At 39.2% G+C, this 15782-nt stretch overlaps 1 protein-coding gene across 2 annotated transcripts in view; it reads left to right on the top strand.

Annotated features, from left to right (window-relative positions):
• LAMA1 (laminin subunit alpha 1) overlaps positions 1–15782 on the top strand; it is a 128445-nt gene that overhangs the window by 100697 nt on the left and 11966 nt on the right. For both annotated transcript variants that reach the window (XM_084887735.1, XM_084887734.1), the window contains exons 46-54: positions 1058–1191; positions 2031–2181; positions 3246–3370; positions 7491–7641; positions 8288–8432; positions 8869–9010; positions 11636–11750; positions 11942–12103; positions 14895–15046. In XM_084887735.1, coding sequence (XP_084743861.1) covers positions 1058–1191; positions 2031–2181; positions 3246–3370; positions 7491–7641; positions 8288–8432; positions 8869–9010; positions 11636–11750; positions 11942–12103; positions 14895–15046 — 1277 coding nt within the window. The remainder of the gene's footprint in view (positions 1–1057; positions 1192–2030; positions 2182–3245; positions 3371–7490; positions 7642–8287; positions 8433–8868; positions 9011–11635; positions 11751–11941; positions 12104–14894; positions 15047–15782) is intronic.

Genomic DNA, 15782 nt, shown 5'->3' with positions numbered 1-15782 from the left:
GAAAGTGACATCGAGGAAGGAAAAGTGTCTCCATTTGCAATCATAATCACAAGCTGTGGCTTCGATGAACATTTTGTAATGCCTTCTGTGACCTCTGTTGCCGCTGAGTTTAGCATTGAGTCTGTAAGGTTGACTTTGGCGGGTGTTACCCAAAGTGGAAGCCTGGACCCTACGGCCTGTCACCATTGTCATGCTTCACCCAGGCTCTTCCACCCACCCAGATCCCAGTAGTCCCCAAAGGGCAAATCCCCTGTGGAAAGCCATTGATAGCTGGCTTTATGGGGGAAATGGGTTAGAAGTCTTGTCTGTGTTTGTGCAGAAAATATTGGCAAGCCCAGATTACCGGAAATGTCTTTTTAGGAGCTAGGGTGCAAAACACATGCAACTCCTGATGTGGGATTTAATGGCTTACTGCGTATTTCACATTCATTTAATCCCGTCTCAGACTGGGCACATACACAAGTGCAATGCCATCCCTCATCCTCCCTGGAGACTACTAATGATCACACACACACACACACACACACACACACACACACACACACACACACTTGAGCCTTCCTGGGGAATGTTATGGGAGACATTATGGAGGGCCTGCACTGCAGGGTGGTGGGGTGCTAACAGGTCTGTGTGGCCACCACTCTCAGTGCTCTGGGTCCTGCTTCAGCTCCTGGGAGGCGGGGTGGGAATTAAAAACAAAACAAGATGCTATTTTGTTTTTTTAATGAGTAGAAAAAATGCTGTAGGAACTAATTCTTTATTTTTCAAAATATATATACTTATTGATTTCAAAGAAGAAGGGAGAGGGAGAGAGAGAAAGCTCAATGATGAGAGAGAATCATTGATTGGCTGTCTCCTGCATGCCCTCTACTGGGGATCCAGCGTGAAACCCAGGCATGTGCCCTGACCGGGAACTGAACCATGACCTCCTGGTTCATGGGTTGACACTCAAACACTGTGCCACTCCAACGGGACAGGACTCGTTTTTTAAAGTGTTTTAATGGTCATGCAAGCAGTCTGGCCTGTAAACTCATGCTAGCTCGCCCCCTGCACCCAGCCTGACTTCCTGGCAGTGGAGATGCGGCGAGGAAAAGTGGCCTTCCTCTGGGACATGGGCTCCGGGGCTGCACGGCTGGAATTCCCAGACTTCCCAATTAATGACGACAAATGGCACAGTATCTACGTAACCAGGTAACGGAGAACGTTCTCTTCCAGCATCTCTCTTCCTACAACTGTATCTAAAGCCGTAGGTGATGTTTTTCACATCATATGAGTCTGAAACTTCTAGGAAGTTAGATTACAGTGAAAGACCACTTAGAAATAGTTTTTTTTAATTTTTATTTCTTATTATAGAAGAAATAAACATTGTTACCCAACCAACAATAAAAGAAGAAAACAGTTAAAAAGCTCATGTTCCCTTTAGAATGGTAGGTGTGTCTGAGGCAGCCAGCCCAGTAAAATGTTCACTGCCCAGGACGTGGTAGTAAAGGCAGCGTGGTAGGAGTCCCCTGTGGCTGGCAGTGGAATGCGGGCAGAGAGGCCAGAAGATAGGATACAAGTGGGGAATGGGTTTTCTTAACAAACACAAGCAAAACTCTTCCTTATCAAGTCTCTCTCCAAAGGTAACTCTTAAGCAAGCAGCTTTAAGTATATCTTTTTTTTTTTTTTTTTTTTTTTTACTTTTTACTTTTCTGTGACATTATGGTTTATTATTGATGGTGTGTTGTTAGGAATTTTTGTCTTTTGCTTTGTTATCAATAAAAAGAAGTCATATTAAAGGCAGTAAACAGTTTCAAATATAGTTTAACCCATGGTCCATGACTGTTTTACATGGTGGAAGACTGCTTTACTAGATTTTGGAGAGGAAACTAAGGGTGGGAGTTTGGAAAGACTAGAAGCAGGGAGACCAGCAAGGGGGCTGTTGCAGTGGACATGGGGAGAAGCAGATGGAGGCTGGGTATGAAACATGTATGTACATATGTGGGCTGACTTGCAACTTTGTTCTTTTCGCCATTCTTTGTGACCCTTAGGTTTGGAAACGTTGGTTCATTGACTGTAAAGGAAATGAGCGCAACTCAAAAGCCACCACCAAAAACAAGTAAATCCCTAGGAGCAGCTAACGTTCTGGATATAAACAACTCGACACTGATGTTTGTTGGAGGGCTCGGAGGACAAGTCAAGGTAACACTATGAGCATTCATCTGCATACAACTGATTGGCTGATGTTACCTGTATTTAAATTTAATACATACATTTATACAATGTTACATGTCAAACATATTTCAGTGAAAATTAGTATAATTGTTGAATATTTCAATACTCAGATGAAGAGATTTTGCTTCTCTTATTTTGCTTAATGACAGTTCATAGCAGAGTTGGGTTGGTTTTGTAGGGTAAAGGATTGTACTTAATAAGTAGCATAAATGGAAAAGAAGTCAGTTGTTCATTTTGCTACTTGGGTTTCTCTTCCAATGATGAAACAAGGCATTCAATAGTTCACATTAGCCAAAACCAGTTTGGCTCAATGGATAGAGCGTCGGCCTGGGGGCTGAAAGGTCCCGGGTTCGATTCCGGTCAAGGGCATGTACCTTGGTTGCGGGCATATCTCCAGTGGGGGCTGTGCAAGAGGCAGCTGATCGATGACTCTCTCTCATCGATGTTTCTAACTCTCTATCTCTCTCCCTTCCTCTCTGTACAAAATCAACAAAATATATATATTTTTTAAAATAGTTCACATTAATTTCTGTAAAGTTCCTTTATCTCTATTCTAACTCTAGTGGTAGACAAATACTAATTAGTGTTTAGTGGAAGCGCGCATTGTACTATTTCATTATACAAGTTATCCTTTCATGGAGCCATGTTGAGTTGTGTGGATTTAGTTCATGCTCTCACATGACAATATGGGTCTCTGTGCCAGCCAGGCTCTCACTGCTGACCACACATTCCCTGGGTCGGTTCCTCACTATAAAAGAGGCTCCTCTCCAGCGACCCTACTAACTGAGATGATCATTTAAGATCCATCCAGTTGCCACTCATTCTAGTATTCCACTTCATCATTGGAAGGAAATCCAGTGATTGCAAACTGGTTTTTTGTGTGTGCTTTTTTTTTTTTTTTTTTTTTAATGGTTTCTCAAAATTTGGATCTGTTAGATTTAAGCTTTCAGGGAGGAGTTTCATTCATTTAGAGAATTTATTCTTTTTCACCAAATATATATGGGCTATGTTTGTGTGTTCATCTACTTTAGAAGTCTCCCGCTGTGAAGGTGACTCATTTCAAAGGCTGCATGGGGGAAGCCTTCTTGAATGGAAAGTCCATCGGCCTATGGAACTATATTGAAAGGGAGGGCAAATGCCATGGCTGCTTTGGAAGGTAATATTCCACACAATTTAAACATTGTATGTTAGTTAGTGTATTAACATCTGAGAACTGCTTAAAGAACTTACCTGTATATCAAGAGTTTATGGTGTCAGTCTTCTGATTGCGAAGGAAAAGATGTAGATTTACTAATAGAAGGGGTATCATTTTTAACCCTTACAAAGGACTCATTGCTGTGTCTTATACTGTATGCTTTGATCATGGATCATAAAATCAAGAAACAACAGACATCTTCTCAAACCACCTTCTGTCTCAAAGAGCCACAGTAAGCTTTGGGTAAACCACTGTACATTTTCATTTTGAAAATACTTCCAAGGATGAGATTTTTGTGTGTGTGCTGTCAATTTTTATAAATAAGTATTTTCTTATTCCTAAACTCTATGATTCTAGAAATAAAAAGCACTTGCAAAAGGAGAACAACTACCTAAAATCCTTTGGCATATACTGATATAATAGAGTGCATTTAATAATTTAACCTCACCAATCTCAACACCCCTCTATTATTTTCTAATAAAATAACACTTTATTTTATAGCACTTTAACAATTAAGACAATAGACTGCCTTTGCCCTTAAAGAAATGTAACATCAGATATAATATCTCCCACTAAATGGGCTGCTCTGTCCATTTAGACACCTAACAATGAGCTGTGACAAGATCAGTTAGAAGCAACTCACCTTTCCTTCAGACTTTCATGGGATAGTTTTCACTTTATTGTTTTCAAGTCTGCTTTCTCCTAGCTTGGGATTTTGTAGTTTAAGCCTTTTAATTGTGAATACCCCTTCCTTAAGTTGCTCAAAAAGTTATGACCAAAAGCATGATTATAGGAGCCTTAGGATTAAAAAAAAAGTATTAGGTTTAGCATCGTAATTGCTCAGACTCCTGGACAAGCTCCCCTACCAGATCTCTCAGTGGCCTGAAGTATAAGTCACTACACCTCAAGGAGGGAGGTTTGGTTTTTTATTCCAGAACAGGAAACAGTCATACTTATCCTACCTACCTCCCAAAATTATGGTGATGAATATATGACATAATGTATATGAAAATACTTTATAAATTTGAATGTTCACCAATGTTCATCTCTGATATTCCTGCAGTGACAGTCCATTATTTTTTAGGTAAATGTCCCAGGGTTATTTTCCTGACAATAAATGTGTGAGAGGCTATGGTTTTATAATTGGCAAATACCATCAAAGTGATATTACCTTGTGAGGTAATGACACCTGCTCTTGAACTTCAGGAGCATGAGCACACACACTGAAGCTCCCTCTTCCATTGCTTTTTAAAGGAAGATATGTTTTTATTGATTTTAGAGAGAGAGGGAGGGAGATGGAGAGAAACACCAATCGGCTACCTCCTGCACACCTCCTACTGGACATCCAGCCTGCAGCCCAGGCATGTGCCCCCACTAGGAACCTACCAGGAATTGAACCTACAATCTTTTGGTGCATGGGAGGATGTTCATCCAACTGAGCCACATCAGCCAGGGCCTTTTTTTTTTTTTTTTTAAAGAAATATCATTCATCACTTTTCCTCATGCTGTGTCTCTACCATGGAAGGAAATCTTCCCAGCAATTTAGTAATTCCAACATGACAAATGCTCTGACCCCTGGACTCTGACCCCAGATCATTAATCTTACTTGTGGAAAGGAAAATCTTAACAGAAATTGAATATTTCTATTATGAAAAATGTCCCCCTGCTTTAGCTGTTACACTATCCCCAATTTTCATCCGTTATTTTCAGGGTTATTTTAAAACCACTGACCTCAAGCTGCAGCAATAAATGAATTTGATGATTGCTGGCTCTTCTCTTTTTTTGGAATGAGGACGTCAACTTTCTGTGTGGCCTCAAGTTTTGTTCTTCTTGAGAACTGCCTTTCCAGAACTGCCCTCCTAGACCAGATTTCCAGCCCCTACCCCCACTCCCCCGGACCACTGACAGGACCATGAAGGTTCAACTGACAGGAAGGATTAGCAGGTGCTACCATCCTCTCCATGTCAATCCTGGAACTGCCTTTTTTGGGTCGAGGGATGGCTGGCTACCCAGCTGAGCTTTAAGGCCAAATTGACTTTGCTCAATCAAACAAAGACTAAGTTCAACGGAGATGTCACTACTTCATAAGGCAATATCATTTTGATGATATTTGCCAATTACAAAACCTTGGTTTCTCACACATTTATTGTCAGGTTAAAAATATTAAACATATTTTTATGGGTACTGAGCAAATAAGCTGACTATTCTCGAAGTATATTAACTAATATTTTCAGAAATGTGTTTTTAAAAGAATATTAATTTGGTGGGATTTAGTAGATATTCATTTTTTTAAGGGGCAGTAGAGGGTGTGCCCCGATCATAAATGTTTGGGAAACACTGAGTTAAAAAATTAAGCACATTGTTTTACTATGAGGCTATGCACTGTAACCCTGTCCTGGGAGAGGCTAGAGTTGCAGCAATTCACAAACTCATTTGACCCCAAATTCTTTTTAAAAGGAGCGCTCTGTAGGTGCTTATGTTACACAGAACACACTGACAAGTGCTGATATAGGCACTTGAGTGTGCCCTTGGGCAAGGTGCTTGGTCTTTGAGGCTCAGCTATTAATAGGCCAAATAGGGACCCATGGAGGACCCCTGTTCACAACAGAATCATCAGAACTAGAGTGGAGTGAATATTTGCTGTGTGCCAGGCACTGTGTCCAGAACTCTGCAGGTTTTAAATCATGTTCAGCTCTCCCGGAGAGGTTCTATTATTATCCCTAGGTTACAGATAAAGGGGATGAAGCACAGAGAGGTTAGGTAACTTTTCTGAGTTCACACAGATAGTAAATTGGGGAATTTGGATTTGAACCCCAGCAGTCTTATTCTGGAGTCTGTGTCCTTAGCCACATGAAGCTATGGTCAGCCAAGAAGTAGAGCAATGGAACATGTTTCTAGGAAGCCACATGTTTAAGAATTAAAGAACTGAGAATGAAGTCAGTTTAAGAGATTATGCAGAGCACATTTCCTTGAAGGTATATTTCCTAAAAGAACAAAACAGAAATTTTTAGGAAAAGTTATACTGCAGGAAGCAATAAATGAAACCTCAGCTTTCACAGAGTACTGCTATTTTTTGTTTTGTTTGCATTCATTTTATTTTGTTCATGGAAATAATGTTACTGTTTGGTAATTTTGTCCTACTTAAAGATAAGTTGGTACTCAGTTGGATTATTGCACTTTCAACTGGGAAAAATTCAAATTCATATAAGACAAATAAACACCCACCCTAATCCAAGTTTCACTCTCAAGTCCCATGAGATTTCAAATAAGAATTTTAAAACACAACAACAATGTATTCCAGATGAAACTACTTTGTAATTTAATGGTTTGGTATTTGAGTCTGGAAGACCAGAAAACACACTGATCTGAAAATTGCTGTGGTCCTGCCCTGGCTAGTGTGGCTCAGTTGGTTGGAGCATAGTCCCCTACACCAAAAGTTGGTGGATTCGATTTCTAATCAGGGTACATGGGGGAGGCAACTCATCAATGTGTGTGTCTCTCTCTTCCTCACTTCCTCTCTAAGATTAATTTTTAAAATAGCATTTAAAAAAGAATGGTGTGGTCTCTTTTATATAATTCTGTTGTAAGCTCATCCTGCAGAATTTGGAGGTTTTCTTTGTCTATTTTTTTGTAATGGTCTTTCTGGTACAATGGTGCTTATTTATTTCCCATTATAATTCCAGTTTCACTGATATATTAGTTAAATGCCAGTATAAAAATTCCCCTGAAAGCACTAGAATTGACAAAGAATAGTTTCATTAAAGGAAATTAAAACAAATAGGAATCTAGTTGATAAGTAGAAATATTTACAGTACTTATCCATCCTTTGGAGATTTTTTTTTTTTTTCAACAGAGAATACTGACTATATTAACTTTCTTTTCCTTATAAAGCAACTGGGCATCTGTCTTGCATAATCCCATGGAAAGCATATTTTAAGATATGATCATTTACACTGTCATCAGATTATGGAAATGATAGCTCTACTGTGATTTTTGTGAGGGAGAACTGGGTAACTGTGACATCTGTTCTCTTGAACTACCTTCCTGAGGGCGGATTGTATTTTGCTGCTCTGTTTTGCAGTCCCGAGAATGAAGACTCGTCATTCCATTTTGATGGGAGCGGGTATTCTGTCGTGGAGAAGACACTACGAACTACTGTGACACACATTATTATGCTTTTTAGTACCTTTTCAACAAATGGGCTTCTTCTCTACCTCGCTTCAAATGGCACTGTAAGAATCTCCATGGGGCAGTTGGCCCCACTGTGTATATAGTTAGATTGCCATGAGAATATTTATGTTTAAGACTATTTTATGAGCACTTACTAATACAAACCAATATATGTCATATGTTGTCCCTATTTTAAATAATTTATTATATCAGTACAGATGAAGCTTTGGAAGAGCACCAAGTAGAAAATAGGTTTCCCATCATTGTAGATGTCAATAGAACATTTGTTAAATTTTGAGCTTAAATAATATGTCTTGTTCTATGTTCACTCTGACCACTCTGGCCTTATTTGAAATCCATTCACTGGATTTTCATATTCCCATTTTTTATCTTATGTACTGGTGATTTCTCCCAATCATCTAGTTTTATTTTTAAGAACTAGACCTTTGTCAAGCTCAATGAAACAGATACAGAGAGATCCTACTTCTCTTACTGAATTGTAGGTTTTGATAATGAGTTTATCTCATATATGTGTAGTATTTCAGAAAGTCTCTGTGGACACTGAGTTTCATAGCATAGTCCTCTGGCTGTTGGGCCAGGTCCAGCTTTCTCTGTTTGTCTTCAGGAGGTTTCTGCCATCCCCAAGTTTGGGAAAGGAAATCTTGTGATAATGATGCAGCCGTGGATAACTACTTTTCAATTTTACAGAAAGACTTTTTATCCATCGAGCTGGTCCATGGCAGGGTGAAAGTTACAGTTGACCTGGGCTCTGGGCCTCTTGCCCTCGTAACAGACCGACGTTATAACAATGGAAGCTGGTACAAAATCGCTTTCCAGCGGAACCGGAAGCAAGGTATGTGCACAGCTGAGTGGATGGGATGTTGGTTGGCCTCATAGGAAAAAAAAAATGTCCAAAATCTGGTTTTTACTTACTTTAGCTTTCTGGGAATTCTTAAATTATACTCTAATAAAAAGTTATTGGGATTCTAAGCATCAGGATTCATATTTTTCTAGAAGAATATTAAATTCATAGATAGATTGCTTTCCAAATGTATTATTTAACATCAAAGGCCCAACTGGGAATCAAGAATCAAATCAATTTTATTTTCTTTCTGGATTTATTGACCTGCACATAGGATTTTCAGTGAATAGTCAATAACATTTGCTGGTCAAAATGACAGAATGTAAAAGAACATGCTTTTGTAAATGGCCTTTGTTTGTAGAAGTTTGTGGTTTACTTTAGTGTAGCTAGTGACTTTCATTTCTCGATTCCTTTCAATCCCCTTTAGGACTCCTAGCAGTTGTTGATGCGTATAACACCAGTTATAAGGAAACCAAGCAAGGGGAAACCCCAGGAGCATCTTCTGACCTCAATCGTCTTGATAAGGATCCAATTTATGTGGGTGGATTACCTCGGTCAAGAGTTGTAAGGTATGGTACCACAGTGCAGAATTTTTATATTCTGAATTACCAACTAACTCTACTGGTTTCCTAGGGCTACCATAACAGGGTATCACAAACTGGATGATTTAATAGCAGAAATGTGTTCTCTCACTATTCAGGAGGGTACAAGTTCAAAATCAAGGTGTGGGCACAGTTGCTGAGTGAGAAAGGCTCCATCCTACCTTCTCTTAGCTTCTGACAACTTAAGGCTTTCCTCAGCATGCACAGGACGCTCTGTGTGCACATATTGTCTCCCCTCTGGGTGGGTCTCTCTGTGTCCAAAATTTCCCTTTTGATAAGGATGCCAGTCATACTGGATTAGGGCCTCCTCTCATGACTACATACTAACTTGACTACATCTGTGAAGACCCTGTTTCCAAATAATATTATATTCACAGACACTAAGCAGTGGTTCTCAACCTTTCTAATGTCCTGCCCCTTTAATACAGTTCCTCATGTTGTGCTGATCCCTGATCATAAAATCATTTTCATTGCTACTTCAAACTCAACCTGTGGGTCGAGAACCGCTGCTATACAGCCTAAGACCATTGAAAAACACAGATATTTACATTATAATTCATTAACAGTAGCAAAATTACAGTTAAGTAGTAGTAACAAAAATAATTTTATGGTTGGGGGTCACCACACATGAGGAACTGTATTAAAAGGTCACGGCATTAGAAAGGTTGAGAACCACTGCACTAAGGGTTAGAACTTTAGCATATTTGGGGGAGGACACAATTTAACCCATAACTTCTACTTTGATTCAAGCCACTCTATGTCATATTAATTTGGAATTTAAGAAAGCTTTTTTACAGTAAAATTAGTGATTTTATATTTATACTCTTTAGAACATCTAGAAATTATTACTGTGCAATATTTGGAGACCCTGCTTTCCATCACAGGTCATTCTCCTCTCTCAATATTTTGGAGTAATAGAATCTCTTTCTAGGCACACACACGCACACTCAAAAAAAAAAAAAAAAAAGCAATGTTTCTGCAGACTTATCTGGATTCTCTCTTTGTGTGAGCAGAATGAATAACCTATGTGAAAGTTGAAAAACCAGCATCAGCATCAGTTAATTGGATGAAAGATGGCAGAGAAGAGAGACAATGAAATCCTTTTATAACACTGATTTATGCTTAACTTTGTGACTTTAATACTTTACATACACTTTGTGGGTTTATTGTCCTCAGTTTTATAATTTTTGATTGGAAATTAAGCTCTAACTTTTTTGGAGACCCACTGTCAAGACAAGATAGCTTCCAGGGAGTGGGATCATTAAATGTCCAAACTGAGTCAACCAGCCCAGTGGTTTTCAAAGATGTATTTGTAGCACTACTCCACCTTGAAGCCAAGTTCTTATACACAATTTCAATTGAAGTTCAGCCAATCCAGTTGCTAAGGGTTGAGCAGTGCAGAATTCATTTTTCCACTAGCCCCTTCTTTGTGCCAGAAGTTTCTGAAAGTTTCAAGGAACATAGTTTACAATGGCAGTCACACCCCCTCTCCTAGTCTTAGGAATGAATACACCTAAATTTCTGGGAATTGGTCAGGTGCCCCAGGTCTTACGGCTACCAAGACAGAGCTAGGGCTGGAAGTCTGTCTCCTAATCTGATTCCAGATATCACTCCGTGACATGGTGTGCACTGTGTGCTCGGGGTGTAGCAATCAGCTGTGTCATAGTTCATCTGTGCTTTGCCTAAATAACAGTGAGTGTAAAAGGTCAGAGCCTCCTTTCTAGGAAGATATCCCCAATCACAGACTCACACTTAGAAGGGACGTGGGAGCAAGGTCAGCCCCTTATTGACAATGGAAGAGGCTGAGATCCACAAAAGTTGAGATTTGCCCTAAATCATGCCATTGTTGTGATTCACAGCTCATTGCTCAACACGGAGATAATGAAAAATGAGCTGTGACTCTAACAGGAAACCATGTTACTAGCTGATATTTATGATGGTAACTTGGAGCTCTTCAGTAGTCTCTCTGTTTTAGAAATGAGAGCCTGACCACAATTCAGCCTCACCCCACTCATCACAGCAGTGTGGCAACTTTTTTATATGAAAAATATGGTATTGACTTGAAGTCTACAATAGGGTTGTGAATAATTCCAAACTTCACCAAGTGACATTATTTCCTTCGGAACAAAATTCATAAATATGCAGTATGGACAACAGCCAATGACTTCTCTGGCCTGTAATCCTAGGAAATCACAATTGCCTGCACTTGTCCCCATGGAGCAAATGTTCTGTGTACATGGAGACGGCATTATAATCTCTGCAGTATGATTTCCTCATGACAGTGCTCTGTCTTTCTTATTATTGGCCTGTGTTTTAATATGTTTAAATTGTAACGACTAAGTTTCCCTTGAAATGTAAACATATTATCCAGGTAGCTATCAAAATAGTCAAACACACAAATTATTTCTCTGTCTTTAGTCCTAATGAGAGCATTTGTTTGAGACCTGCAGTTCTTACCATCAATATCTCTTAGAGGGAGGCCGAACACTCCTGCAGAAGGACACTTGGAAATAGATCTTTCTTATTCATAGATCCATTTTCATCCCTTCTCTCATAAATGGAACGATAATGTTCTCATGTCCTTCCCTACAGGAGAGGCGTCACCAGCAAAAGCTACGTAGGCTGCATCAAAAACCTGGAAATATCCAGATCGACCTTTGACTTACTCAGAAATTCCTATGGAGTGAGAAAAGGCTGTGTCCTTGAGGTGGGAAGCAGTTTATTAATATTGGAACAAGTTTCTATATATGCCCACTGGGTTATTAACACAATGAAGTAATAAAATCTAAGGCAGTGGGGTGAACAGGAAAGAGGTGGGGCAAGTCTGCAGTGGCCTCCGCCATGGGCGGGTCAGTGTGTGATGGACCTGACGCTCTGTTCCCTCTCCTTTGTGACCAGCCCATCCGGAGTGTTAGCTTCTTGAAAGGCGGCTACATTGAGTTGCCACCCAAGCCTCTGTCACCAGAATTGGAATTGTTGGCAACATTTGCCACCACAAGCAGCAGTGGCATCATCCTGGCTGCCCTGGGCAAGCGTGCGGAGAATCGGCAGGTCCATGGGGTGAGTAGCTCAAACACTATCGAGCCATGAGCCCAGGGAAGTGACTTCGGGAACAACTGGATGGAAATGACTTGGTCATAAACAGTTATTGTTTATGAACATGAATTTTTAATAAGTAAAAGTGACCATTGCTGAATATCTTTCCCTTATGAATCCGTGATTTCTTTGTGTTGCATAATCCATGTTCCTTTTCTGGCTACTGACAAGAAAGATACTTGCTGTTTACCTCCAATTCTTTTTAAACATATTCAGATAGTGTATACTGAGTTCTCTTCTACATGTTATGGTTGTTACTCTTCATCCTAAGTCTAAAGCAGCAAGTTCTGAAATTCTGTGAAGTTATTTAGAATACTGTTCCATGAGTGGGATTTTGTTACCTATTATTGTAGGATTGAAAGGAGCAGTGGAAAGTAGCTGTGGCCTATGATAAGCAGTGGACCAGCATAGGAGAAGAGAGAAAAGTTGGTTTTCCATATTAATATTTCATTTTAGTAGCATAGGTAACATTTACCCTTTCCTCTGTTCAAACTTGTGTGGACCACGTCATCTGAAGAACCTTCGCAAATGCTAATAAATAATCTTTTTAAAATTTTTTTATTGATTAAGGTGTTACATATGTGTCCGTATTCCCCCACTACCCCCATTCCCCCTTAATGAAGTAGAGACCATGCAGCTACAGCTTACAGAGTGCTGTCCTCCACTCTGGATTACACTTAACAGACACTGCTGTGCAGTTATCACCACCACTCTGCAGAGTGAATGCTGCTCCTGTACTTTGCTGAGGAAGAAGTGGGTTCAGAGAGCCTGGTTAACCTGCCCGAGTTCACACAGCTATTATGCATGTGTCAGACCAGGGCTGAAACACCTCACAAGCTACGTGATGAAGGGCTAACAATGCCAGATTGGTTTCTGGGTTCCACCAACTTTTTTCTTTTTCATTTCAGATGAAATTCATGTAAAATAAAATTAACTATTTTAAAGTGAACAATTTAGTGACATTTAGAGCTCTCACAATGTTGTGAGGCCACCTCCTCTATCTAGTTCCAAGACATTTTCATCACCCACAATAACAGCCTACGACATTAAGCAGTTACTTCCCACTTCGCCCTCTCCCTGCCCTAGGAATCTTCTTATACCTGTGAATTAATTTATCTAGTCTATATATTTCATATAAAAGGACTCATACAACATGTGATCTTTAGTGTCTGTATATTTTATATAAAAAGACTCATACAACATGTGATCTTCAATGTCTTTCACTTAGCATGTTTTTAAGGTTCATTATAGCATGAATCAGTATTTTTCATGACTAACATACTACTGTATGTACATAGCATAATTAGTTCATTGCTGAGCATTTGGGGTTGTTGCTACCTTTTGGCTATTGTGAATAATGCTGCTATGAATATTCACATGCAAAAATGTTTGAGTACTTGTTTTCATTTATGTTGGGTGCATATCTAGGAATGAAACTGCTGGACCATGTGATAATTATATGATTACCTTTTTGAGGAACCATCAGTCTGTTTGCCTCCACCAGTCTTAAGACCACTTGCAAATCAATATTTGCAACTAAGTCAGCAAAAAGGAATGCTGTCACCTAATGCTAGCAGTTCTGCTGGTGGACAGACCTCTTTTCAATCTGTCACCAAAAGTTTGAAGAGCTTTAAACATTTTCAAAATCTTCAACTCTTTAGTCCCACTTTTACAAATATTAAAAATCATTTCACAGGAAAGAAAGTTAAATGTTCATTATGTATGATCTTAAAATTTATAAATAAAGTATTTTGTTGTTAATCCTCACCCAAGGATATTTTTGGTATTGATTTTTTAGAGAAAGTGGAAGGGAGGAAGGGATGGAGAGAGATAGAGAAACATTGATGTGAGAAGGACATACTGATTGGTTGCCTCCTGCATAAGCCCCAGATTGAACCTGAACCCAGGTATGTGCCCTTGACTGGGAATTGAATCCTTGACCCTTGGTGTTTGGGCCCACATTCCAACCACTGAGCAACACAGGCCAGGGCAAATTACCTAAATTTTTAACAGTAAAAGGAATAGATCCCACAATAAGATAGCACCTCACGTCCGTTAGAGTAGCCATAATCTAAAAGACAAGAAATAACAAATGTTACCAAAGCTCTGGAGAAAAGATAACCCTATTGCATTCTTGATGGAAATGTAAATTGGTACAGTCACTATGGAAAACACTACAGAGTTTTATCAAAAAATTAAAAATAGAACTACAGCATGACCCAGTTATACATCTGGGTATATATTGGAGGGAAATGAAACCATTATCTGGAAAAGATATCTGCACCCCATGTTCATTGCAGCATTCTTTATAATAGCTAACACATGTGTTAACTAAATTTAATTGTAATCATTTTGCAACAGATACATATGTCAAATCATTATGTTGTACATCTTAAACTAATACAGTGTTATATGTGAATTATATCTCAATCAATAACACTGGGAAAAAAGGAGATATAGATTAATGACTTACAATATATCTATTTGTTGGTACATAATGTGGCAATAAATAATAAGTATAAAGATGATGTGGAAATGCAAACCTTTGGTATGGTGTGTGATAGTAACATAATACAGAATATAAAATATAAGAGTAGAGAGTAGAAAGTAATATAGAACATTTAAAATGGTTGTTTTAGTTGGTGATATTTTTAAGAAATTCCTTACTTGATGCTAATATACCCACATTACCTTTATAAGAGGACAGTTTTTAAAATCATATAGTCATGTTTTTTGTATGGAATTCTCTTTCCAGCCCTTCTTCTCCATCATGCTGGTTGAAGGCCACATTGAAGTGTATGTTAATCCTGGGGATGGGACCGGCCTGAGAAGAGCTCTCCTGCACGCCCCCACGGGCACGTACAGCGACGGACAGGAGCACTCTGTCTCCTTGACACGGAGCGGGAGGTATTTGTGTAACCAGGGCATGTTGACCTCATGAAGGCTCCACAGGAGGAATCTTGTTATGCCTCTTCGTATGAGTGATTGGGGTGATTACTGTGACATCATTAGCAGTCAGTTTCTCACAGCAGTCACAATTTTTATAGTTCTAGATAATTCAAAATAATTCTAGAACCTGGCTAGAATCCCTTTTTTGGAATTGTTTTATGTGCTTTGTCATAGTTGCAGAATTTTCATGATTGAACCTTAACTGTGCCATTTTCTGAGGCCCAGTATAAATTATCTTTACCCTGGAATAATTCTGTGACAAATAGTATTAGTAAATAGCACTATATCAATACTGAATAATACAGGGTAAAATGTAAAGAATAAGTAAAATGTGTAATATCAAAATTCCTGTATATTTCCCTTCAAAACTATAGATCAAATGTTTTAAAAGCACACTGGGCATTTTATTACAGGTAAAGAAGTAAAACAAACAAACAAACAAACAAACCTCCAAAAAGCAATTGAATTAAATAATCTGTACTAATAAAAGGGTAATATGCAAACTGGTCACAATACCCTCACAGTAAAAACCCAACAGCAGGCTGCGTGGGGTGACTAGGCTGGCAGGGGGGTTTGGGAGGAATGACCAAATGACTGACCAGCAGGCTGTGTGGGGCGACCCGGCTGGTGGGCGGGTTAGGTAGGGATGACCAAACAACTAACCAGCGGGCTACGTGGGGCCACCAGGCCTGCA

Source organism: Pipistrellus hanaki (genome assembly GCF_964339955.1).
Source record: "Pipistrellus hanaki genome assembly, chromosome: 6".
NCBI classification, from domain to species: Eukaryota; Metazoa; Chordata; class Mammalia; order Chiroptera; family Vespertilionidae; genus Pipistrellus; species Pipistrellus hanaki.
The sequence above is the reverse complement of the archived record's forward strand: the minus strand, read 5'-3'. Positions and strand labels throughout refer to the sequence as shown.